This window comes from Cetorhinus maximus, chromosome 16 (genome assembly GCF_964194155.1).
Source record: "Cetorhinus maximus chromosome 16, sCetMax3.hap1.1, whole genome shotgun sequence".
Lineage (NCBI taxonomy): Eukaryota > Metazoa > Chordata > Chondrichthyes > Lamniformes > Cetorhinidae > Cetorhinus > Cetorhinus maximus.
The window spans coordinates 31,171,888-31,198,589 of NC_135894.1; the positions used below are offsets into that span (position 1 = coordinate 31,171,888).

The following is a 26,702-nucleotide window of genomic DNA, read 5'->3' on the forward strand; positions in this document are numbered from 1 at the left end:
GACTAGGCACTCTACAGCCTTCCGGACTTAACATTGAGTTCAACAACTTCAGATCACGAAATCTCTCCTCCATCCCCACCCACTTTCCGATCCCCCTTTTTCCAATAATTTATAATTTTTAAAATATATTTTTCTTTTCCCATTCCTTTTCCTATTTTTAAATTTATTTCGATCTATTGTTTTATCTCCATCTTTTAGCTCATTTCGATCCCTTCCCCCCACCCCACCCCCACTAGGGCCATCTGTCACTTGCTTGTCCTGCTTTCTACCCTTAATGTCACCATTAGCACATTCCTTAGATAATATCACCACCGTCAACACCCCTTAGTCCTTTTGTCTACGACACCTTTGGCAATCTCTTCTTTGCCTCCATCTATCACTGGCCCTCTATCCAGCTCCACCTGTCCCACCCCCTCAATCAGCTTATATTTCACCACACCTCTATATTTCTTTAGTTCTGATGAAGAGTCATACGGACTCGAAACATTAACTGTGTTCCTCTCCGCAAATGCTGTCAGACCTGCTGAGTTTTTCCAGCTATTTTTGTTTTTGTCCCATGAAAATTGGGTCTTGTTAAGATATGGGAATCAGTTCTCACAACATGGCTACAAGGAATTCAGTCCTAAGAATGTGCTGACAAAGGAATCAATTCCAAAATTCTCATCTTTGTTTTCAAATCCAAGCATGGCCTCACGCTTTTCAATCTCTGTAATCTCCTCTGGCTCTAACTGTTCTTCAGGTTCTTGAGCTAAGTAAGCAGCCAAAGGAGGGCAGCCAGCAGTATTAAATGTGAATTGTATAGATTTAGAATTATATAGAAATCACAACGGTTAAAAAAGCTATTTGGTCCAACCAGTCCACACAAATCATATTCTAAATCCATTTCATTTCATCACCTTTTCCTTCGCCCAGCTATTCAAATTATTCTAAAGTGTTCACACACTCTCTGCTTCAACCACTAAGCTGGTCGTGCATTCAACCTCATAGTAAAAAGATTTATATTGTTATTGTTCCTACATCTCATAAATAACATGCTCCTTCAATAAGGTTTAAGCCCAAAATATTAACATTTCTTGGTCTTTAAACTGATGATTGACTTGCTGTCAGTCACTGCCTTTTCTGCTTTGGCCAGTTAGGGTTAAATATTCTCTTCTAAATGTAGCTCCTGATTTTAAAATAGGAATATAGGAACATAGGACTTAGAAGCAGGCCATTCGGCCCTTCAAGCCTGCTCCACCATTCAATAAGATCATGGCTGATCGCATTGTGTCTCAGCTCCACTTTGCCTTCTGCCCCTCATAACCCTCAACTCTCTTGACCATCAAAAATCTGTCTAATTCAGCCTTGAATAAATTCAATGACCCAACCTCCACTGCTTTCTGAGGAAGGGAATTCCACAACTAATGGCTCTTCAAGAGAAAAAAATTCTCCTCATCTCAATCTTAAACGGTGGACCTCTTATTCTCAAAATGTATTCCCTGGTTCTAGTCTCTCCTACAAGTGGAAACATTCGCCCGGTATCTACCCTATCAAGTCCCCTCAGGATCTTGTATGTTTCAATAAGATCACCTCTCATTCTTCTAAACTCCACTTGTCTAGCCTTTCTTCATAAGATAAGCCCTTCATCCCAGAAATGAGTCAAGTGAATCTTCTCTGAACTGCTTTTAACGCAATTATATCTTTTTTCAAATAAGGAGACCAAATTTCTACACAATATTCTAGATATGGTCTCACCAAGGCCCTGTACAGCTGCAGTAAAAATTCTTTACTTTCATATCCCATTCCCCTTGCAATAAATGCCAACATTCCATTTGCCTTCCTAATCACTTACTGTACCTGCATCTGCATGCTAACTTCTTGTGATTCATGTAACTCCTTCAACAGCACCTTCCAAACCTAGAAGGACAAGGGCAGCAGATGCATTGGACACCACCACCTGAAAGTTCCCTTCCAAGCCACTCACCATCCTGACTTGGAAAATATATCACTGTTCCTTCACTGTCACTGAATGGTTGGTGGGAACGGTGCAGGGTTGGGTGCTGAATGAAATTGGACCTCCCGATCCCAGGGGCAGAGCATTGGTGGCCACAGTGGAGGGCTGGTGCCTGGTCTCTGGAACTTCATCCTAGTTTGTTTTAGAGGTTGTTAGGCCCTCCAGCCCTCACCCCTCATACCTACCAACCCATTCCCCCCCATACATTCCATGTCACCTCCATGTTAATTTAATGCCAACTCGTGCCCCCATCCACTCCACATGGCCCCCATACCCTCCTTGCCAACTCAATGCCAACCATTTTCCCAGGCCCTTCATACTCTCCATGCCACCTCCATTGCCACTCTCCCAGTATCCACCATGGGCAGGCCTCAAGAGCCACATGGAGATGAAAAAAAACTTCTAACAATCTAATACAGCTCTCATTCCTACACACTTGATAGTGAAAAATAACTCCCATTCATAAAATCCATTTACAGCTTTATAAATCACAGGTGGTTCATCTCTTACAAAAACAAACTTCTATTCAGTCCCCACATTAAAGACAACTAATTCTTGAATAGCCTCTTTAAACTATCAAACTGTGAATTCAGTACCCACTGCTCAGATGATTGTAGTTTTTGAAATGCAGCTGAGCATTCATAATGGCATAATTGTAGCCCTTGGGAAAATGTAAACAAAGAATGCTATTGAAACTGCACGACCAGATGCTATTTTTTCCCTAACCTGCATCTAATTGCTAGGTGGCTTTGACTGACAGACTGAGGGTTTTTTTTTAAACTTCTCAGTGATAGTTACAACTTTTTTAAAGATTAAAGAGCAGGGAATTTAAACAAAACTTCAAATCATAACAATTATACAGACCTTATCCTCCCTTCAAGAGCATTTACATCTACTCCATCAATTTATGACACCCAATTCGTGGGTCAAGGCCCTTGGAACAGCCAAAGTAAGGCCTGTTGAATTCGGCACTAAACTCAAATGGTCTTGCTGTTTTCCAGTTTCTTCCTGTGGGAATCACAGCCTGTTCCTTTTCCCTTACCGGCAAAAATTGGGTCAGTCGGAAATGGTGGCAGGGCTTCTGCATCTGGGTCCTGCCCGCCATTTTTAAAGGTCTCCAGTGTCTTTCTGACTTTGCGAAAATCTGGTCCATCCTCTCAGCATCTCCCGTTACTTGACCTCAGAATCTTATATGTTTTAATCAGATCACTTCTCATTCTTCTAAGCTCCAATGAGTATGGGCTCAACCTTTCCCCACAAGACAAATCGCTCAACCCAGTAATCAAACTAGTGAACCTTCTCTGGGCTGCCTTTTACTAAGATTACAGGGTGTTGGTCGTTATTCTGATTAAGTGTTTGAAGTTAGCTTTAGGTAAAGAAAGAACACCTTAACCACTGAAAGAATGGCCACAAATGGATCTTAACCATCAGAACATCCCTTCAAAAGCATCATGCCAACCAGAAGCTCTTCGCCTAATATATGGCAGAAATTCTGGGTTGGTAAACGTCACCCTGATGCTTAACACATTGTGCATGCTATTTTTAAGCAAACATTAACTTGTAAAATGAATGGGTTAATGGCTACCACACAGAGAGATATAGTATGACTGGGTTAAGCATTCAGAAAGCAAAAGACATCACATTTATATATTGCCCTTCATATCCTCAGGGTGTTCAAAAGTACTTTATAAACAACAAAGCACTTTAGAAGTGTAGTCACCGTTATAATGTAGAAAATGCAGCAGCCAATTTGTGTTCAACAAAATCCCACAAACTGCAATGTGATAAATGACCAGATAATCTGTTTGTTGGCTGTGGGGTCTGCTGGTTGAGGGATAAATGTCGAGCAGGACACTGGGGAGAATTCTACTGATCTTCTTTAAAGTAATGATCTTTTAACATCCAGTTAAGAGAGTAGACGGAACCTTATTTTAATGTCACCTCCAAAAGAGGGCACTCCCTTGCTACTGCAATGGGAATTCTGCCTGCACAATGGGTTCAAGCCTTCCTGCACAACCTTCTGCCACAGTGCTGTATTAGAAACATAGAAACTAGGAGTAGGAGTAGGCCATTCGGCTCTTTGAGCCTGCTCCGCCATTCATTATGATCATAGCTGATCATCCAACTCAATAGCCTGCTCCTGCTTTCTCCCCATATCCTTTGATCCCTTTCACCCCAAGAGCTATATCTAACTCCTTCTTGAAAACGTACAATGTTTTGGTCTCAACTATTTTCTGTGGTAACGAATTCCACAGGCTCACCACTCTCTGGGTGAAGAAATTTCTCCTCATCTCAGTCCTAACTGGTCTACCCCATATCCTCAGACTGTGACCCCTGGTTCTGGACTCCCCCACCATCAGGAACATCCTTCCTGCATCTACCCTGTCAGAATTTTATAGGTTTCTATGAGATCCCCCCTCATTCTTCTGAACTCCAGCGAATATAATCCTAATCGGCTCAATCTCTCCTCATATGTCAATCCCGACATCCCAGGAATCAGTTGGGTAAACCTTCGCTGTACTCCCTCTATAGCAAGTACATCCTTCCTTAGATAAGGAGACCAAAACTGCACACAATATTCCAGGTGTGGTCTCACCAAGGCCCTGTACAATTGCAGCAAGACATCCCGGTTCCTGTACTCGAATCCTCTGGCTATGAAGGCCAACATACCATTTGCCTTCTTTACTGCCTGCTGCATTAGAATACACTCTGGCAGCGCAATTCAAAAAAGTGCCTCAAAATAATACATGTCTTAACTCTTACTTTATTGGCCAGCGTTTCACTCTCTTCTGTATTTTCGTTGGTCTTTTCGTATGATTTTCCAACTTTGGCAACAAAATCCTTCACGGTCTCACACAGGATTCTAGTAGACAAAATGTGAAAATTGGTCTGATTACATTAGTGCTCCATCCTTAATCAGGTTTCCAAATCTGGTTGAAAAGATAAAAACAAAAATAAAAACAAAAAACTGCGGATGCTGGAAATCCAAAACAAAAACAGAAATACCTGGAAAAACTCAGCAGGTCTGGCAGCATCGGCGGAGAAGAACAAAGTTGACGTTTCGAGTCCTCATGACCCTTCAACAGAACTAAGTAAAAATAGGAGAGGGGTGAAATATAAGCTGGTTTAAGGTGGGGGGGTGGGGGGAGAGAAGTTGGGGGGGGGGGGTTGGTGCTTGCTTGTCCCTACAACCACTTCCCCCCCCCACTTCTCTCCCCCACCCCCCCACCTTAAACCAGCTTATATTTCACCCCTCTCCTATTTTTACTTAGTTCTGTTGAAGGGTCATGAGGACTCGAAATGTCAACTTTGTTCTTCTCCGCCGATGCTGCCAGACCTGCTGAGTTTTTCTGGGTAATTCTGTTTTTGTTCTGGTTGAAAAGATGTCTGGCGGTCTCACCAATTTACTTCCTGCCTCCAACCATCCTTTCCCCGCATTCCTGAGCCTGGTCACCCAACACACCCATTCTCATAGCACACCACCTTCCTATGGCCAATTAGAAAGTGAATGGGCTCTTCAATACCCGGCTGACAGTCCTTCTCCCCATGTCCAATATTTCTACAATTAATAGACAAAGTGAGCCAAAAACCTCTCTTTACAATAACACTTTTTCATATTGCCCAACTGATTTTTCTGCCAGGTTTCCTGACAGCAGTGTCCTAGAAATTAGTCCTTGGTTACACTGGAGCATCTAGGAATTATGAAGCATTCGGTAGCGGTAGTCCATAAATTTGGTTTTCACTGTATCCATGATCAAGAATCACAGCAAAGGGCTGAAGCAAAGGTGCTTCACACAACACACAACTCATTAACTCAGCCATTTATTGCATCTTAATAGATGTTGTACTGATTTAGGCAAGTGTCTTTTGTTAATTGATAATTGATAATAAGTACAACACTCATCACCTGTACTGTGGAACATCATTTAAAATTCGTCATGGAAATCTGGGAACAATAAATGAGATGGTGTGGGAGTTTATTTGAAATGCATTAGCATGAAATGACCCAGTGATTTGTTCCTGTTCTCGCTAAAGCAGTGCTGTAGACCTGGCCACATTAATTATGTTGAACCCTCATCAATATGCTCAAGTGAATCATTAACTCAGTTTATTCATTGAAAGCATGAATTGCTTCATATTTTCATGCCAATAGATTATTGTGTGAAGTAACTTTGAATGTACTCTGTTAACTTCTTTATCCAAGGAGCGATGAGAACATTTAACAACAGCATAAACCTCCCTATTTTGGGTGGGCAGGGCTCTTTTGACTGTTCTGATCCAGTGTGCTGCCTTTGGACCATGTCCATTGATTGTGTCTGTGCGTCTGAGACTTTCCAGTTCTTTCATTGCGTTTGTTAAATTATTTTGTTCAAGGCCAAAGAAGCAAACTCAGCTGAACCGAATAAAATCTGGAACGTTGCCAGTTTATTTCTAATTGTTTGATGTATTGGCTGAAACCGTATAATGTCATGTTGGTACCTTTTGAATTTTAGAGCACACAACTTATGCAAATCCGCATTTGTGTAGATGCACTTTCATGACCCAATGTTTTCACTTACAAGCACGTAAACAAATTTATTCTGCTTGACTTTTTGTTTAAGCAAGCAGAGGGCAGCTGCTGTCAGAGCTCTGTCGATTCTGTTACACCATGTCCCTCAGATCAAATAATATATCCAACATGCAGATCATTTTTAATTCCCTAGTGTTCTGTATAAAGTCAAGAAGCAACTAACATTCTTGCACAGATATTTCATGCATCAAGTGACTCACTTGGCAGAAGATATTACAACAGAGTGTTGGTCGGAGTTGAGGATCTTGGTGAGGTGAGCAGCAACCGAATCCTCATAGGCCGATATCTGAAACTGGGATGGAAAGGTTAGATATCCCAGGTGCAGTGGATTAACCAAAGATCCAGGCCACCCAATGGCATTTATCTTTGATTATATTGCACCATTATTGAATAGAAACACAGCTGATGTCTCCTACGTATACCCACATGCACAATATTCTGCAGGCACTTACTGTTAAGGAGAGGCAGTGGCATAGTGGTATTGTCACTGGTCTGGTAATCCAGAGACCCCGGGTTAACACTCTGGGGACCCGAATTTGAATCCCACCAGATGGTGGAATTTGAATTCAATGAAATTATGGAATTAAAAGTCTAATGATGACCACGAAACCATTGTTGATTGTCGTAAAAACTCCTCTAGTTCACTAATGTCCTTACCTGCTCTGGCCTACATGTGACTCTAGATCCACAGTAATGTGATTGATTCTTAAGTGTCCTCTGAAATAGCCTAGCAAGCCACTCAGTTGTATCAAACTGCTAAAAAGTCAATAAAAAGGAATGAAACCAGACGGACCACCCGGCATTGGCCTAGGCACCGGAAACGACAATGGATTGCTGGTCCTTCACTGTCACTGGCTCAAAATCCTGGAACTCCCTCCCAAACAGCATGGTGGGTGTACCTACACCACATGGACTGCAGCGGTTCAAGGCAGCAGCTCACTACCACCTTCTCAAGGGCAACTAGGGATGGGCTAGCAAGCGATGCCCACATCCAGTAAATGAATTTTTAAAAATTACCTACTCCTCAGAATTTATATAAAAACAGAAAATGCTGGAAATACTCAGCAGACCAGGCAGCATCTGTGGAGAGAAACAAAGTTGATGTTTCAGGTCAAGAACCTCTCTTCAGAGCTGAATTGAGATGGAAATGAAATTGATTTTGAGCCAGTGGAAGAGAGGGGGGTTGGGGGGTGGTGGGGGAGGGATTGTAGAAGAACAAAAGGGAAGTTCTATGATAGGGTGGAGGGCAGGAAAGATTAAATGACAAAATTTCATGATACAAATGCCAGAGAGTTGTCATGGGACAGGTACAGAAACAAAGCAGGTGTCCAGATGAGGTGTGAATGGCAGGATAACAGCCATCCAAATGTAAAGTGAAGGAATAAAGAAAGAAACATGAGAAAAAAAAACAACAAAAATAAAAATCATCATGAATCAAAATGGAGGCAGAGTTTATGATCTAAAATTGTTGAACTCAATGCTGAGTCCAGAAGGAGCTTCCTTTGAACAATGCAGTAGGCCAAGGTCAGAACGTTTAGAGTGGAGGCAAGGTGAATAATTAAAATGAAAGGCAATTAGGAGTGCGGGGTCACTTTTTAAAAATTCTTTCACGGGACATCGGCGTTGCTGGCTAGGCCAGCATTTTTATTGCCCATCCTTAATTGCTCTTGAGAAGGTAGTGGTGAGCTGCCTTCTTGAACGGCTGCAGTCCATGTGGTGTAGGTACACCCACAGTGCTGTTCGGGAGGGAGTCCCAGGATTTTGACCCAGCGACAGTGAAGGAACGGCAATATATTTCCAAGTCAGGATGGTGAGTGACTTGGAGGGGAACTTCCAGGTGGTGGTGTTCCCAGGCATCTGTAGCCTTTATCCTTCTAGGTGGTAGAGGCCAAGGGTTTGGAGGGTGCTATCAAAGGAGCCTTGCTGAGTTTCTGCAGCGTACCTTGTAGATGGTGCACACTGCTGATCAGGGGCCATTGGTGGTGGGTGGTGGGTAGTGGGCATGAGTTAGCATGGCAGGTATGAGGGGGCACTGGAGGTAAGTGAAGTGGCATGAGTCAGCATGGATGAGGCATAGAGAGTGAGTGGCGCTGTGATAGGGTGAGGGGTGAGGATTAGAGGACCTAGTATTTAATTAAACAGCTGGGACAGGTCCTAGAGAACCTAGACAAGTTTTTTAACCAGCTCACCTCATCACTTGGCAGTCCCTGTAGCCGCCTCCAATCTACATCCGGGGGCGGTGGGTCCGACTTTATCACACATCCACCCCGGAGCAAAAATCATGGGCATTCGAGGCACCTTTCTGCTCCCCACCCACCACCCCCACCCCACCACCAACCCCCCCACCACCCACCCACCCTGCCCCCAGCCCGCCCCCCCCGCCCACCCCCTCCCCACCCCCCCGCCCGCCCCCTCCCACCCCCTCCCCCCACCCCCGCAGCCCCCCTCCCCCAGGACCTCAAAGGTTGTAATCCCTGGATTACTCCTTGCCACGTGCTAGTGAGTATAGGAATAGGATAGAGAGGATGAATGCGTGGCTGAAGAGATGGTGCAGGAGGGAAGGCTTTAGTTTCCTGGGTCACTGGGTCTATTTCTGGTGAAGGTGGGGCCTGTACAATTCAGACAGATTTCACCTGAACTGGAATGGGACCAGCATCCTTGCGGGGACCTTTGCTAGTGCTGTTGGGTGGGCGGGAAGGGTTTAAACTAATTTGACAGGGGGATGGGATACAGAATAGAGGTACAGTACGGGGTGATGCACAGCCAAATGTAGACGAGAAAAGAGGTCAGTCTGGAAGACAGAGCAAATATAGACCTGTTGAGGCACAAGGGAATAATGCAAGGCTGGATTGCATCTATTTTAACACATGGAGTCTTACAAGTAAGGCAGATGAATTGAGGGTGTTGATTAACAGAAGCTATTGATATTGTTGCTATCACAGAGACATGGTTGAGGGAAGGGCAGGACTGGCAGCTCAATATCCCAGGGTATAAAATCTTCAGGCGTGGGGGTGAGGTGTAAAACAGGAGGTGGGCATTGCACTATTGATTAAGGAGTCAATTACTGCAGTAAGGAGGGATGATATCTTAGAAGGTTCCTCAAATGAGGCCATATGGGTAGAACTTAAAAACAAAAAGGGGGCAATCACTTTGCTGGGGTGTACTAAAGGCCTCCAAACAGTCAGGGGGAGACAGAGGAGCAGATATGTAGGAAAATCTCAGAGAAGTGTAAAAATAATAGGGTAATAATAGTAGGGGATTTCAACTTCCCCAATATTAACTGGGATAGTCTTAGTGTGAAAGGCTTAGAGGCAGTGGAATTCTTAAAGTGCACCCAGGAGAGCTTTTTGAGCCAGCACGCAGAAAATCCTACAAAAGGGGCGGTACTAGACCTAATCTTAGGGAATGAAGCCAGGCAAGTGGTAGAATTGTCAGTGGGGGAGCATTTCGAGGATAGTGACCATAACTCTAAGATTTAAGATAGTTATGAGAAAGGGCAAAGATGGACTGGAAATAAAGGTCCTGAATTGGGGGAAGGCTGATTTCAATATAAGACAAGATCTGGCCAAAGTGGACTGGGAGAAGCTACTTGTCGGCAAGTCTACTTTACAGCAGTGGAACTCATTCAAAAAGGAAATAGTGAGAGTTCAGGGCCAACATGTTCTCGTAAATATGAAGGGTAGGACCAACAAAGTCCAAGGAACCCTGGATATCAAGCAATATAGAGGATTGGATCAGGAGAAAAAAGGAGGCTTACGGCAGATACAGAAGGCTGAAAACAGCGGAAGCCCTAGAGGAGTATAGAAAGTGTGGGGGGGTGGTACTTAAAAAGTAATTAGGAGAGCGAAGAGGGAGCATGAAAAAACATTGGTGGACAAGATAAAGGAAAATCCCAAGGCATTTAATAAATATAAGGATAACCAGGGAAAGAGTAGGGTCCATTAGGGACCAAAGTGGCAATCTGTGCGTGGAGCTGGAGAACGTAGGTGAGGTTTTAAATGATTACTTTTCATCTGTGTTCACTATGGACTAGGACGATGTAGGTGTAGAAATTAGGGAGGGGGACTGTGATATACTTGAACAAGTTAGCATTGAAAGGAAGGAAGTATTAACGGTTTTAGCGGGCTTAAAAGTGGATAAATCCCCAGGCCCAGATGAGATGTATCCCAGGCTGCTATGTGAGGCAAGGGAGGAGATTGCAGGGGCTCTGACACTAATTTTCAAATCCTCTCTGGCCACAGGAGAGGTGCCAGAGGATTGGAGGACAACGAATGTGGTACCATTATTCAAGAAGGGTAGTAGGGATAAACCAGGTAGTTACAAACCAGTGAGTCTAACATTAGTGGTAGGGAAACTATTGGAAAAAATTCTGAGGGAAAGGATTAACCTCCACCTGGAGAAGCAGGGGTTATTCAGGGATAGTCAGCATGGCTTTGTCGGAAGAGATCATGTCTAACAAATTTGATTGAGTTTTTCAAGGAGGTAACTGGTTGTGTATGTGAGGGTAGTGCAGTTCATGTAGTCTATGCGGACTTCAGTAAGGGTTTTGACAAGGTCCCGCATGAGAGAATAGTCAAGGTGGTAAGAGCCCATGGGATCCAGGGCAATTTGGGTCCAAAATTGGCTTAGTGGCAGGAGGCAGAGGGTGATGGTCGAAGGTTGCTTTTGCGATTGGAAGCCTGTGACGAGTGGTGTACCGCAGAGATCGGTGCTGGGACCCTTGCTGTTTGTAGTGTCCAATAATGATTTTGATGTGAATATAGGAGGTATGATCAGTAAGTTCACAGATGACATGAAATTTAGTGGTGTCGTAAATAGTGAGGAGGAAAGCCTTAGATGACAGGATGATATAGATGGGCTGGTAAGATGGCAGAGCAGTGGCAAATGGAATTTAATCCTGAGAATAGTGAGGTGATGCATTTTGGGAGGATTAACATGGCAAGGGGATACACAATGAATGGTAGGACCCCAGGAAACACAGAGGATCAGAGGGACCTTGGTGTACATGTCCTTGAAGGCAGCAGCATAGGTAGATAAGGTGGTTAAGAAGGGATGTGGGATACTTGCCTTTATTAGCCGAGGCATAGAATCCAAAAGCAGGGAGGTTATGTTGGAGCTGTATAAAATGCTAGTTAGGCCACAGCTGGAGTGCTATGTGCAGTTCCGGTCGTCACACTATAGGAAGGAGTTGATTGCACTGGAGAGGGTGCAAAGGGGATTCACCAGGATGTTGCCTGGGTTGGAGCGTTTCACATGAAGATAGACTGAATAGGCTAAGGTTGTTTTCCTTAGAGCAGTGAAGGCTGAGGTGGGACCTGATAGAGGTATACAAAATTATGAGGGGCATAGGTAGGGTAGATAGGAAGATACCTTTCCCCTTAGCGGAGGTGTCAATAACCAGGGGGCATAGATTTAAGGTAAGAGGCAGGAGGTTTAGAGGGGATTTGAGGAAAAAGTTTCTCACCCAGAGGGTGGTTGGAATCTGGAACACATTGCCTGAGGGGGTGGTAGAGGCAGGAACCCTCACAACATTTAAGTATTTAGATGAGCACTTGAAACCCATAGCATACAGGGCTACGGGCCAAGTGTTTGAAAATGGGATTAGAATAGATAGGTGCCTCATGACCGGCATGGACATGATGGACCGAAGGGCTGGTTTCTGTGCTGTATAACTCTTATGATTCTATGACCCACATTTCTTATCCTCAAACTGAATGTGAAAGTCCAACATGTTATGATCGCTCTTACCTAAAAATCCTTTACTGTGTGGTCATGAATTAATCCTGTCTCATTACAAGTTACCAGGTCTAAAATAGCCTATTCCCAATTGGTTCCAGAATGTTTGTTCTAAGAAACTGTACCAAATACACTCTACAAACTCATCCACCAAGATATTTTTGCCAATTTGGCTTTTCTAATCTATATGACAATTAAAATCTACCACAATTATTGCAGTACCTTTCTCACAAGCCCCTATTAATTCTTGATTTATGCCCTGTCCTACAGCTTAACTACTGTTTGGGGGCCTATAAACCATTCCCATCAGTGACTTCTTTCCTTAGCTATTTCTTAACTCCACCAAAACTGATACTATATTTTGATCCTTGGAACCAAGATTATTTCTCACTGCTATACATATCTCATCCTTTATCAACAGAGTTACCCCACTCCATTTCCTTTCTTCCTGTCCTGCCAAAATGTCAAATACCCTTCAATGTTAGTGTCTTAGCCGTGGTCACTTTGCAACTATGTCTCTGTAATGGTTATCATATTGTATCATATTTGTGTTGTCAGTTCACTCATCTTGTTATATGAATGCATGCAGCATTTGTAAAGAGCCTTTAATTTTATCTTTTTATCATTTGTCCCTACTCTGGCCTTATTTGCTGATGCACACTCTGTCCCTTCCTGTCATACTCTGATTATCATTACCTGTATTGCTACCCTTGTGCTTTCTCTTCAGCTTTCCAAATTTCTTCTGATGTGAACTCTTACCCTGACTTTTTAGCTTAAAGCCCTCTCCAAATCCCTAGTTATACAATTCGCCAGGATACTGGTCCCAGTGCAGTTCAGTGTAGGCCGTCCCAATAGTATGGTTCCATGAATCACGGCTCCCTCTTTCCCCCGTACTGGTGCCAGGGCCCCATGAATCAAAACCCATTTCTCTCACACCAGTTTTTGGGCCATGCATTCAACCCTTTGATCTTATTTATCCTATGGCAATTTGCTTGTGGCTCAGGTAGGAAGGCAAAGATTATTACCTTCATGGTTTTGCTTTTTAAAATTAGCTTCTAGCTACTATACTCCCACAGCAGAACCTTTTTCTTAGTCCTGCCTTTGTCATTGGTACCCATTTGGACCATGACAACTGGATCCTTCCCCTCCCATTGCAAGTTCCTCTCCTGCCCAGAGATGTTCTTAACCCTGGCACTGGGTAGGCAGCACAGCCTTCAGGGCTCACTCTCTTGGCTGCTGAGAACAGTACCTATCCAGTTAAATATACCGCCCACTGCTACAAATACACCTCCACTTCCTCCACACACCTGAATGGTCCTCTGCACGATGGTGCTCTGGTCAGTTTGCTCATTCCCCTGCAGTCCCTACTCTTGCCCACACAGGCTGCAAGGACAAACATGTTGGAAATTGCAAGGGCCGAGGCTCCTCCATCGCTGCCTTCTGGATCCCCATACCTGCCTCTCTTACAGTCACACCCTCCTGTGCCAAATCTGAAGAACCTAGCCTAAGGGGTGTGACTACCTCCTGGAACAAAGTGTCCAGGTAACTTCCCCCATTCCTGATACATCAGTGTCCAAAATTCAGACTCCAGCTCATCAACTGTGAGCTGAAGTTCTTCAAGCTGCAGATATTTACTGTAGATGTGGATGTTGTGGATCAAACAAGTGTCCACCAGCACCCGCTTGCTACGCTGCAACACCACACCTGCCCTGCCATCTATTTTGTGTTTTATTTAACTGATTAGCTTTCAAGTCTTGAAATATTATTCAACGATTAGCCGTAGTTATAGCGTTTAACGAACTACACTATAAATTAAATATATCTCCCCAGTAGCAGTTTTAACTACTGTCCCAGTTCAGAAAGACAAGAGACCTTAAATCTCACTAGTCACCCTCAAGCTCACCTAATTAGTACCTCTGGACTTCAACGGTCAGGTCTCGCCATCTCGGGCTCTCTCTCTTGGACCACTCCTTTTTTTTGTAAAAGGCCAGAACAGCACCTCCTCCCTTACCAAATTCCCAGGGTTAAGCCTTGTTGCACCCAGTCTTATTGGGCCTTCATACATCTGCTAAACCTCTTCAGTTGAGGAAAAAGGCAAACATATTGGAAATGCTGGTATAGAAGGTTGCATCATCTGAACAGATGCGATTGGGATGAAGACACTGGGAGAATGGAATGGAGGAAGGCCCCAAACATTCTTTCCAAATGAAACAGTGATTTACTTACACTTCTTAAGATTTACTATACCATATTCACAGTTCACAATGTGGTCTCCTCTACATTAGAAAGACCAAAGACAGACTGGATGAACAATTTGCAGAACACCTCCTTTCAGTCCATAAGATTGACCACAAGCTCCTTGTAACTTGTCATTTCAATTCTCCACCTTGCTTCCGCTCAGACCTTTCTGCCCTTGGCCTACTCCAGTGTTGCAATGAGGCTCAAAGCAAGCTCGATGAACAGCACCTCATCAGCACCCTACAGTCTCATAGACTCAACAATGAGTTCAATAATTTTAGGTCACAACTTCTGCTTCAATTTTGTTTCTTTTCTTTTGCTGGTTCAGTTTTTTCTTGTTTTTTTATTCCTTGACTTTGCATTTGGACAGCAGCTATCCAACCTTCACACTTTGCCAACCTTTGTTTCCTTATTAGGCCCATTACCACTCCCTTTGACTTTTGCACCATGAAACCTTGTGTTATTTAGTCTCTCCTATCAGTACATGGCCGGCAAGATGGTCTTCACCCATCTTTCCCCACTATGGAAGCCTTCACATCTTTGCCACATGTCCAAACTTCCATCCCCCTCAGCAATTCGGCTCTTATCATTTATAGCTCCTCTAGGCCCATCTTTTGCTTTTTAATTGTCCCATTACCATCCACTTAGATCTCATCCCCTCATCCCTTTTATCACATAATCTCTCCTGTGCTCCATCTGATCACAGACCTTCCCTTTTGTTCTTTCCTCCCCACCCTTCCCTTTTCCATCTCCTGTATTTGCTTAAAAGCTATTAAACCTGCTACTGCCCTCCAGTTCTGTTGAAAGGTCCAAAATGCTAACGGTTTCTCTCTCCACAGATGTTGAGTGTTTTCTGTTTTGATTTCAGGTTTCTAAAATCTGCAGTATTTAGCTTTAGATACGAATATATTAAACACAGCCCCCTTGAAATCTAACCTCCACACATGTAGCTAACTTTATCTGGATCACTGGCAGCAGTAGGAAGGAATAACTGAACTTGTCAATATAGCTCCTATAGTTGGTTGCAATAATGTGACCAGAAGCCGATGATTTGCTTAAATGACCCTTCCTGTCCCTGAAGGGAATAGTCATCTCCATGTAAATAATCTTCCACATCTATGCAGTGGCTATTCTATTCAAGGACAGTGAAAATGATAGGGCATTGCTTTTAAAACATATAGATTACTAGAAAATGCACAAAGTCAGCTGAAATTTATGATCAGGCATTGTTTCAATGCTTTGCTGGCTTTGTAAATTCATCAGCAATGTTTAACCAGAGACAATCATTGCAGGACTGCCTGCCAGATTGATATTTGCACACCATACAGCAGCAAGCTTCACAGTGTGTCCAAAATATCTGTAATGGTAACCACACACCCAACATTATTACTGTTCATTGATGTTTCAAAATATTATTCGTAAAAATTTCAAACCCCTATTTTTAAAAACGACATTTTCCTAAGCTTCGTTCCCTGTGCAGGTCAGTGTGCCTGATTCACAGTACTCCTGATCTTTGCAACAATTAATTGTAATGGAGAATGTGACCAATTTTCTGGCCTTCCCTTCCATGAAGTAAGGTTCGAGGATGGGAATCCAACCTTACCACATTCATCCTTTTGCATTCTGGCTGGGAGCAAAATGCTGTTCTGCAACTCAGAGCTTGCATGCATTCCGCAATGCTAAACACTCACTTGGGATTCCTCAGCATCCTCCTCTGGGGTCACTGCCAGGGCATGTTTTGGTGGTATTTTTATTTCATACGTCATAATGCTCCATCTGTGCAAAAACAAAAGCAGTCCTTATTTAATTACCATCTGCTGACCAATATAACACAGGAGGCACAAGAATATACAAACCATCAACTGGTTGAACATTCAGTACTGCGATCTTTACTTGCCAAGGGAACACTGTAAAAAAAATTACACTCAACTTAAGCAGCTTCAAATACTGTACAACATATTATGTTAACCGTTGCAAAGCAAGGCAGTAAGTTTGTCGCAGTGATCTCCCATGACAGTGCTCTGAATGAGTCTGATGATTGGCTGTTCTATGGAGTGCTATGTCATAAGAACTTACAGGACAGAAACAGGTTATTTGGCCCATCAATCCATGTCCCTCCTCATCACATACCCATCTTTTCCCCATTATACTTTCATCCACCTACCCAACCCCACCTTGAATGTCGAGATAGTGCGAATTCCTCAGCTTCACAACTCTTGTGCAGGAAGACATTTCTCCAGTCCCTGTTGTCAATCTCTCACATTTACTCTTCCACCTATGGTTCCTAATGCGCAATTCCTCAGCTACTTAAAACTATGACTGATGTCTACCCTACCCCATCCTTTCATTAACACCTTTATGACATTACCATCATTTAAGCTGCTCTAACAAGAACTTCTCAAGTCTTGCTTTGCATTCATGCTTCCTCATACCAAGCAGCATCCCAGTGAATCTACACTGTACCCTCTCTAAAGCCTCAATATCCTTCGTATCATGTGGAGCCCAACGCAGCACACAGTATTCGAATGAAGGAGATAGAGGTTCATCATTGGTTATTGCCTTTAATATTTCATGTCTTGTAATAAACCTAGAATTCTATTTGGTGAACTCATGAACAGAAGCGGCTGCGGTTAGCGTAACAATACATTATTCTGCAGCGACTATGGAGCTGTATTTAATCAGGCCTGTTCCCTTTTGATTTTCATGAACACAGCCTGAGGGCATTCAGAGTTCAAGTGCCATCTGTTGAGAGAAACTTGCAGATTGAAAGATGTTTTACATTTCTAAAGATGTGTTAAAGCACAACATGGATTTGTACTTTTTAATAGTTGTGATACTAAAGTACAACAGGCAGAGTGAAATGCAAGTCTTTTATATGGTCTTAATCATCAGATCAGGATCGGAACCTCTATTTTTGACCCTAGTCAGGCAAAAAGTACCCATTTACCTCCCTCCAATTTTTCTGGCCAATCTCCCAATGGAGGATCTGGTAGCATTCAGCGCAGGAAACCTCAGAGACATCAGCGAAGGGAATCTGTGCAGAAACCACATGCCCTTTTCATAACACTAACTGCCAAATTCTGGCAAGGAAAGAGTTTAAATGTCCCAAAGCTTTTCAGTGTGTTAGTGAATGAATGAATGAAAAAATGGGTGACTGTGTAGGTGTGCAAAGGGGTAGGTGGGTGAAGTGGGTAAGATGGTAGGGTGGGCGAGGTCAGGGAGTTAAGAGTGGGCGAGGTCGTGGGTAAGGGGGTAGGGTGGTTGAGGATGTGGTGAGCGGGTAGGGTGGTTGAGGATGTGGTAAGCGGGTAGGGTGGGCGAGGATGTGGTGAGCGGGCAGGGTGGGCGAGGAGGTGGGTAAGCGGGCAGGGTGGGCGAGGAGGTGGGTAAGCGGGCAGGGTGGGCGAGATGTGGGTAAGCGGGTAGGGTGGGCGAGGATGTGGTGAGCGGGTAGGGTGGGCGAGGATGTGGTGAGCGGGTAGGGTGGGCGAGGATGTGGTAAGCGGGCAGGGTGGGCGAGGATGTGGTAAGTGGGTAGGGTGGGCGAGGATGTGGGTAGGGTGGGCGAGGATGTGGGTAAGTGGGTAGGGTGGGCGAGGATGTGGGTAAGTGGGTAGGGTGGGCGAGGATGTGGGTAAGTGGGTAGGGTGGGCGAGGATGTGGGTAAGTGGGTAGGGTGGGCGAGGATGTGGGTAAGTGGGTAGGGTGGGCGAGGATGTGGGTAAGTGGGTAGGGTGGGCGAGGATGTGGGTAAGTGGGTAGGGTGGGCGAGGATGTGGCGAGCGGGTATGGTGGGCAAAGACGTGGTGAGTGGGCAGGGTGGGCAAAGACGTGGTGAGTGGGTAGGGTGGGCGAGGATGTGGTAAGCGGGTAGGGTGGGCAAAGACGTGGTGGGTGGGTAGGGTGGGCGAGGATGTGGGTAAGTGGGTAGGGTGGGCAAGGATGTGGTAAGCAGGTAGGGTGGGCAAGGATGTGGGTAAGTGGGTAGGGTGGGCGAAGACGTGGTGAGCGGGTAGGGTGGGCGAGGATCTGGGTAAGTGGGTAGGGTGGGCGAGGATGTGGGTAAGCGGGTAGGGTGGGCGAGGATGTGGTGAGCGGGTAGGGTGGGCGAGGATGTGGTGAGCGGGCAGGGTGGGCGAGGATGTGGTGAGTGGGTAAGGTGGGCGAGGATGTGGTAAGCGGGTAAGGTGGGTGAGGACGTGGTGAGTGGGCAGGGTGGCAGGTAGGCTGGGTGGTGAGGTAGAGTCAGGTCTGGTCAGGGGGCTTGGGTCATTTGGTGAGGTCAGGTCAAATCGATGAGTCGGGGAGATGGGGGGGGTGAGAAATTGGGTGGTTGGGTACTAGTCAGGTCAGGTTGGTGGGGGGAGGGGGGTATTTGGAGTGGCTTCAGTTCTGGACTTACCCAGGAGTCAGACTAAGATTTTTCTGTCTAACATTTCCTGGGCAACTATTCAGGTCAATTGGAACCATCTTAAATCTCTGACTCTAACTCAGAGCTCGAGGGTCCCAAGGAGCTGGGAAATTGCCTAATGAAAGTTCACACTTCCTGGGACTCCCACAGAGTCAGAACTGTCAGAACTTCTGAGGATCCCACAGCACATCTTCTGGGCTAAGTCAGGTCTCCAAACCAGAAGATCCAGGATGATATATATGTATATCTCTGTGATAATCTGATGTGTAATATGTCTTTAAGAAGAATGTTATTATGGAAGGTCACATGATCTTACTATCCAATAGCAGAGTAGCTCGGGCTACCTCTGTAGTTAGTAGTCAGTAGTTAGTAGTAGAGGATAGAGTAGAGATAGAGTTTGAAATGTTAGCACATGTTTAGTTGCTGCTGAGTAACTTTGTAAATAAACTAAGAGTTTCCACCTATGAAGTGTCTGCTACTCAACTCTATCATTAGTGCCCAATCGGCCACCAATTAAAACAAGCATGTGAACAGGATCCAACAAACTGGCGTCTAGGATTAAACAAGTTAAATGGAAGAACTCAAGAGAAACAAAATCAGCACTGTACCTCGCACAGCAATTGTTAAGCAGAAGTTCCGTTCAAATCATTGAAGTAATCCCCTCATAGTGTGCCGCAATTCAGAAGAATTGATCCTTTCAATCAAGCAACGGACGATTGGTCCCACTACATTGAGTGTCTCTCATTCTTTCTCCAAGCAAATAAGATTATGGGGGAAGAGAAGAGGCTGGGGATCCTCTTAAGTACACGTGGGAATAAGACTAATGGCTTGATTCGAGATTTGATGGCACCCGGTGTCCCAGACTCGAGAAATTGTGATGAATTAGTGGACCTGGTGAAGGGCCATTACCAACCAAAGCCCTCAGCAACGATGCAAAGATTCAAGTTTAATTCAAGGATTAGAGCCCCGAGGGAGACAGTTACAAGCAATGTGGCGAGCTTGGAGCAATTAACGGAGCATTGTGAGTTTGGAACATCCTTAAACGATTTGCTTAGAGATCATTCAGTGTGCGATGTGAATGAGGATACGATTCAGAAGCGATTGTTATCCAAAACAAGTTTGGATTTTAAGAAGGCGCCAGAGATTGCATTGGCCATGGAAAGTGCAGTTAGAGATTAGAAAGCCATACAGGGCACGCAAAATGGCGCCATACTCCACATCGGGCGGGAATCCCCAGCCAAAAACGGTGCAAAAATGCAAGACTCTGCCGAGAGGCGGGAAACAGCCCCCGCTAACAGGAAAAGGAGAAAAAATAACCCAGCAGCGAAAACCAGGAGTATTATCAAGAGGTGGAAACAACCTTTTAACGATTGGCACTTTAAAAAAAAGAATGTTTTTATTGTCATAAAAACAGACACATGATGAGACAGTGGAAGGAAAGAGTCAAACAGACTTTTAAACAAAAGAAAAAAACCAGTGAGATCTACAATGTAGAAGAACCTGAGCAACAGATGCAGATACTTAAGATAAAAACAAAAAACTACTGCGGATGGTGGAAATCCAAAACAAAAACAGAATTACCTGGAAAAATTCAGCAGGTCTGGCAGCATCGGCGGAGAAGAAAAGAGTTGACGTTTCGAGTCCTCATGGCCCTTTTGATTATCTGCTCCTATCACTGCTTGCTTGTCCCTACAACCACCCCCCCGCAACTTCCCTCCCCCCATCACCCCCTCCCCCTGCCCCCACCCCCACCGCCACCCCCCACCTTAAACCAGCTTATATTTCACCCCTCTCCTAACTTTACTCAGTTCTGCTGAAGGGTCATGAGCACTCGAAACGTCAACTCTTTTCTTCTCCGCCGATGCTGCCAGACCTGCTGAGTTTTTCCAGATGCAGATACTTATTCGTTGTATAATTCAAAGGTTGGATAAAACAGAGCCATCTATGTAACAGTGAATGTAAATGGCAGACCTGTTCTAATGGAAGTGGACACAGGAGTTTCCATTAGAGTAACTGGGGAACAGACCTTCAAATACCTGATTAATGGGGAACATCAAATAAATTTGGAAGAAACAACTGCCCAATTAAAAACATATGTGGGTGAAAACATCCAAGTCAAAGGCATAAGTAAAGTAACTTCATTATGGGAGCCAATCAGTAAAGCTACCCTTGATGGTAGTAGCAGGCGAGGGGCCAAGCCTCCTAGGGTGAAACTGGCCCTAAAGGAGATTAAGTTAGGAACTGCTAAAATCAAATTAAGAGCGAATAGGTTACCAGAGCTACTACAAAAGTACGGCACAGTCTTCAGGGACGTACTTGGGAAGATCCAGGGGCTGCAGGCAAAAATTCATGTGGATCCAGAGGCCACTGCCACCCCCCCACCCCCACCCCCACCCCGGATCATGAAGGCCAGACCAGTAACTTATGCATGGAGAGAAAAGATTGACACCAGATTGGCAAATTAGAAAAACTGTGCGTTATACAACCTGTTCAGTTCTCAGAATGGGCAGCACCCATAGTCCCCGTCCTTAAACCCAACCAGAGTGTCCGAATTTGTGGAGACTACAAATTGATGGTTAATAAAGTAGCTAAGCTAGACAGACACCACATACCAAAAATCGAAGACCTGTATGCCAAACTGGCAGGTGGAACTACCCACACAAAGCTTGACGAGTCATACTTATCAAAAATTAGAATTGGGCAATGCCTCCCGTGAATTTGTCACAATTAATATCCACAAAGGGTTGTACCAATACACTTGATTGCCTCCTCAGCTTGTGCCATCTTCCAGAGAACATTGGAAAGTTTACTGCAGGGACAGCCCCAGGTTGTAGTCTACTTAGATGATGTTTTGTGACAGGATTCACTGAAAAAGAGCACATGCCAAACTTAAAAGTCTTAAAATGTTTTTTGCAGGCTGGAGTGCGTTTAAAAAAAGAAAAGTGCACGTTCCAAGCGAGGGAGGTAATCTATCTGGGTCACTGGGTTGGTTCACAGGGCCTCCACCCGGTTCAGGAGAAAGTGAGAGCCATAAGAGAGGCACCTGTGCCAAAGAACACCTCAGAACTCAAATCATTCCTAGGAATGATCAACTGTTATGGGCGGTTCTTACCCAATTTTTCTGCAGAGCTGGCCCCCCTGCATTCTCTACTCAAAAAGAACCATCGTTGGTCTTGGGAGGCTCCCCAGAAAGAAGCTTTCAAGAATGTCAAACAATTGTTGTACTCGTCCAACATTATGACCAGAGAAAAGAACTAGTGTTGACTTGGGATGCATACCCTACGGAGTGGGAGCAGTGCTATCTCATCGGATGGACGATGGCACAGAATGGCCTATTGGTTACATATCAAGGACGCTCACCACAGCAGAAAGGGGATACTCGCAGATAGAAAAGGGGGGCCTGTCAATCATCTTTGGTGTTACGAAATTTCACCAGTACCTACACGGCCGCCATTTTACAATCATTTCAGCGAAGACAGGGCTGTACCACCCATAGCCTCAGCAAGAACACAGAGGTGGACTTTAATACTGGCAGATTACGAGTACACTCCTGTACATAGGTCTGGTATCACTGATGCACTTAGTCGTTTGCCTTTACAAGAAAATGATAAGGACATCCCAGTTCCACAGGAACTTGTTTTATTGCTAAATTTCTTAGGTTCCTCACCGGTATGCACTTGACAGATCAGAGAGTGGACAAGTAGGGACCCAATCCTATCTCAAGTACAAGAACAAATACTTCATGGTTGACCACAAGAGCCTGTACCTGACTAAATTATACCACACTTCAACAGAAGGCATGAAATAACCGGCCAGGATGGCATCTTATTGTGAGGAGCACAAGTGATAGTTCCTCCAAAAGGAAGAGCGCTATTGTTAATTGAACTGCACAGTGCACAACCGGACATATCAGCAACTGCAAAAGTTACCTTCAACAGCTCTGTTACACCCTTGGGCGCGGCCAGGAAGACCCTGGGTGCGGTTATACATTGACTATGTGGGACCTTTCATGGGAACAATGTTTCTGCTCATTGTTGATGCCCACTCAAAATGGATGGGCTTACAATATGAAATCACCAACGTCTTCTGCTACAATTGAGAAGCTATGTCAAAGTTTTGCCATTAACAGGCTACCAGAAGTGGTCGTTTTTGATAACGACGCAGCATTTACGAGTGTTGAGTTTTAGCGGTTTATCAGCCTCCATGGTACCACTCATGTAAAAACTTCACCGTACCACCCTTCCTCAAATGGACTGGCCGAAAGGGCAGTTCAAACATTCAAGGCAGGTATGAAGAAGTTGACTGGAGATTCCTTAACAACCAAGCTAACACACTTTCTTTTCCATTATAGGACCATGAGAGCCATAAGAGAGGCACCTGCGCCAAAGAACACCTCAGAACTCAAATCATTCCTAGGAATGATCAACTGTTATGGGCGGTTCTTACCCAATTTTTCTGCAGAGCTGGCCCCCCTGCATTCTCTACTCAAAAAGAACCATCGTTGGTCTTGGGAGGCTCCCCAGAAAGAAGCTTTCAAGAATGTCAAACAATTGTTGTACTCGTCCAACATTATGACCAGAGAAAAGAACCTCACACAACAACAGGTGTCACACCTGCAGAGTTATTGATGAAACACCGTCTCAGAACAAGATTGAGCTTAATAATGCCAAATTTAGGAGGGAAGATGGAAAGGAGTCAGAAATCTAGACACAACTGGCATAGTCGCGAGAGGAAATTTACCACGGGAGAGACGGTATACGTGAAAAACTTTGGAGGAGGACCAAAGTGGTTACCGGGTAAAATAAGAGCGGTGACTGGACCTCTATCTTGCCATGTGGAGGTGGAAAACGAATCATACGGAGGCATGTGGATACCCTAAGGAAGAGAGAAACTATGCACCAAGAATTGATTCCACCTGTGTTTGCAACCAGGTCAGAGTTTCCTGTTGAGAGAACTCAACCCAGTTCCAACACATCTGCTGTCCCTTCAAGAGTGGAGGATACAGATCTGCAGGTGCCCACCAAAGCACCTGATGTTCAGGCAACTCCGGAAAAGGAGCTTCCTGACAAGACATCTGAAGTTGTAGAGCTGAGATGATTCACACGCATAAGGAAACCCCCAGAAAGACTGAACTTGTAAATTACTTAAAATGTATTTCTGAGTAAAGGTGAGGGGATGTGGTAATCTGATGTGTAATATATCTTTAAGAAGAATGCTATTTTGGAAGATTACATGATCTTACTATCCAATAGCAGAGTAGCGTGGGCTACCTCTGTATTGGTAGTCTGTAGTCAGTAGTTGAGAAGAGATTAGAGAAAGAGTTTGAAGTGTAAGTACATGTTTAGTTGCTGCTGAGTATATACTATAAACTATGGGCAGAATTTTGCCGTCGGCGAGCAGGGGGCGGGGCCTGCTCGCCGACACATAAAATGATGCGGGATGACGTCGGGCGGAACCCCCGTCATCCCACCCCATTTAAATTTCCAGGAAGGCGGGGGCACAGCAAAATCAGCTGCGGGCCCGCCGACCTGTCAATGGCCAATTGAGGCCATTGACAGGATCATTTATACAATTAAAAGGACCTGCCCGTCCAATCTTAAGGTTGGCAGGCAGGCCAGGAGCCCCAGCGGCAGGATGAGGTTTCATGTAGGGTTTTAAACATTTTAATAAAGTTATTCTGTAAATTATGAACATGTCCCATCTCATGTGACATGAGGGGGACATGTTAGGGAATTTTATTTCTATTTTTAATATTTTTCAAAGTGGAAGCGATCTCCGCTGAGACTGCACTTAGCCTCAGGGAGATGTGCGCTCTTTCGTGCGCATGCGCAAAAGAGCGCACCCTCGCTTTTGCGGAAACCCCCCGCCCACACAGGAAGCGCATAGCGATTCCCATCAGACGTCACGCTGGGCGGGCCTTAATTGGCCGGCCTACGTAAAATGGCGGTGCGGCCCACTTCGCTGGCAAGGATCAGCTCCCCACCTGCTGGAGATTGGGTCGGGCCCGCCCACCCGACAGGAAGAAAATTCTGCCCACGAGTTCCTAGCTATGTAGTGTCTGCGACTTAACTCTATCATTAATACCAAATCGGCCACCACTTAACCAAGAGTGCAAACAGGATCCAACAAACTAGTGACTAAGATCCAACAATCTCTTTTATATACTTTGACACAGTTTCACTGATGGAGATATTCCAACACTACCTTGAATATGGAACAATTGAAGAATTAAAGCCAAAGTAGTATTTTGGGAGCATTGTAATGTAGAGAACAGGGCAGCCAATTTGTGCACAGCAAGCTCCCATGAACAGCAATAAGATCATCTGTTTCAGCAATGTTGGTTCAAAGATAAATATTTGCCAGGATTCCCTTGCTTAACAAATATTTCAAGTCCCAAAAATTGTCATTTTGTATCTTTACATTTTGATTGCCTGATCAGACACTTGCACGGAGTACAATGTCAGGAAATTACAAGCCTGGGAGCTCCTGATTTTCCATCTACTAATTTAGTAGAAACTTGCTCTCAAGCCAGCAGCATTGAAGCTGTTGAGCAATGCATGAAGAGTTTATCAAAACGCAGCAACTTCTCTGTATGACCAGGCCTGCACGCACCAGCAGAGCTGATTCATAACAATACAAAAAGAAACCTGCCAATTCTGCAGTGAGATGTCACTGGCACTCATTGTTCCTCCCTATGCCATGCTGCATCCATTCTCTCTCTCAGGAACAACTTGCCAAGAACAACCTTGGAGCACCATCCCTTAAGTTCCTCCCTCGAGGGGGACTGAAAGGCTAAGGTTCTTTTCTTTAGAAAAGTTAAGGCTGAAAGGTGACCGAATAGGTGGCTCGATAGAGTCGATGGAGATAAGATGGTTCCACTTCTGGTAGGTCCAAAACGAGAGGCCATAAATATAAGATAGTCACTATTAATTCCAATAAGGAATACAATAACAATTTGTATTTACATAGCACCTTCCACAATGAATCAAAAATTGCTGGATGTTCATAAAATAGCAGTGCATCACAAAAAAATGTGTAACTCAGTGAGATAAGCACAGGATAGGTGAACAGGACTTAATACGAGTTAAGACACAGGCAGCAGAGTTTTAGACAACCTGAAGTTTCAAAGGTAGAAGGGAGGCCAACCAGGAACAGTCAAGTCCAGAGGTGACAAAGACATGAATAAGGGTTTTAGCAGCAGAAGAGCGGATGCAAGGGCAGTGTCAGGTGACATTAAAGGGATGGAATTCAGCAGTTTTAGTGATGGGGCAGTCAAATATGTGGTCAGAAGCTCAAATATGACACCAAGGTTGCAGACAGACTGGTTCAGCCTAAGGTAGTTGCCAGAGAGAGGGATAGAGTCGGTGGCTAAGGAGTGGAGTTTGTGGAGGGGTCCAAAGACCCTCCCCAGTATTTGGTTGGAGGAAATTTCTACACATCCAGTACTGGATGTCAGATAAGCATTCTGATAATTTAGAGACAGCGAAGAGGTCAACGAGAGATGGTGGTGAGGTAGAGTAGTGTACCTGTGGAAATTGATGCTGTGTTTCTAGATGATGTCGCTGAGGGCAGCATGTAGATGAGAAATATGAGGAGGCCAAGGATAGATTCTTCGGGGACACCAGAGGTAACGGTGAGAGAGTGGGAAGAGAAGCCATTGCAGGTGATTGCCTGGTTATGGTTAGACAGCCAAGGCGAGAAGGTTAGAGAACCAGACAAGTGCAATCCCACCCAGCTGGACAACAGTGGAGAGG

The 26,702-nt window shown here is 44.6% G+C and overlaps 1 protein-coding gene across 1 annotated transcript in view; it reads right to left on the reverse strand.

Moving 5' to 3' along the window:
• The window catches only part of dgkh (diacylglycerol kinase, eta), a 675,016-nt gene that overhangs the window by 164,963 nt on the left and 483,351 nt on the right, over positions 1–26,702 (reverse strand). The window contains 3 exon segments of the mRNA XM_078559610.1: positions 4,757–4,856; positions 6,764–6,855; positions 16,229–16,313. Of these exon segments, the coding sequence (XP_078415736.1) occupies positions 4,757–4,856; positions 6,764–6,855; positions 16,229–16,313 (277 nt within the window).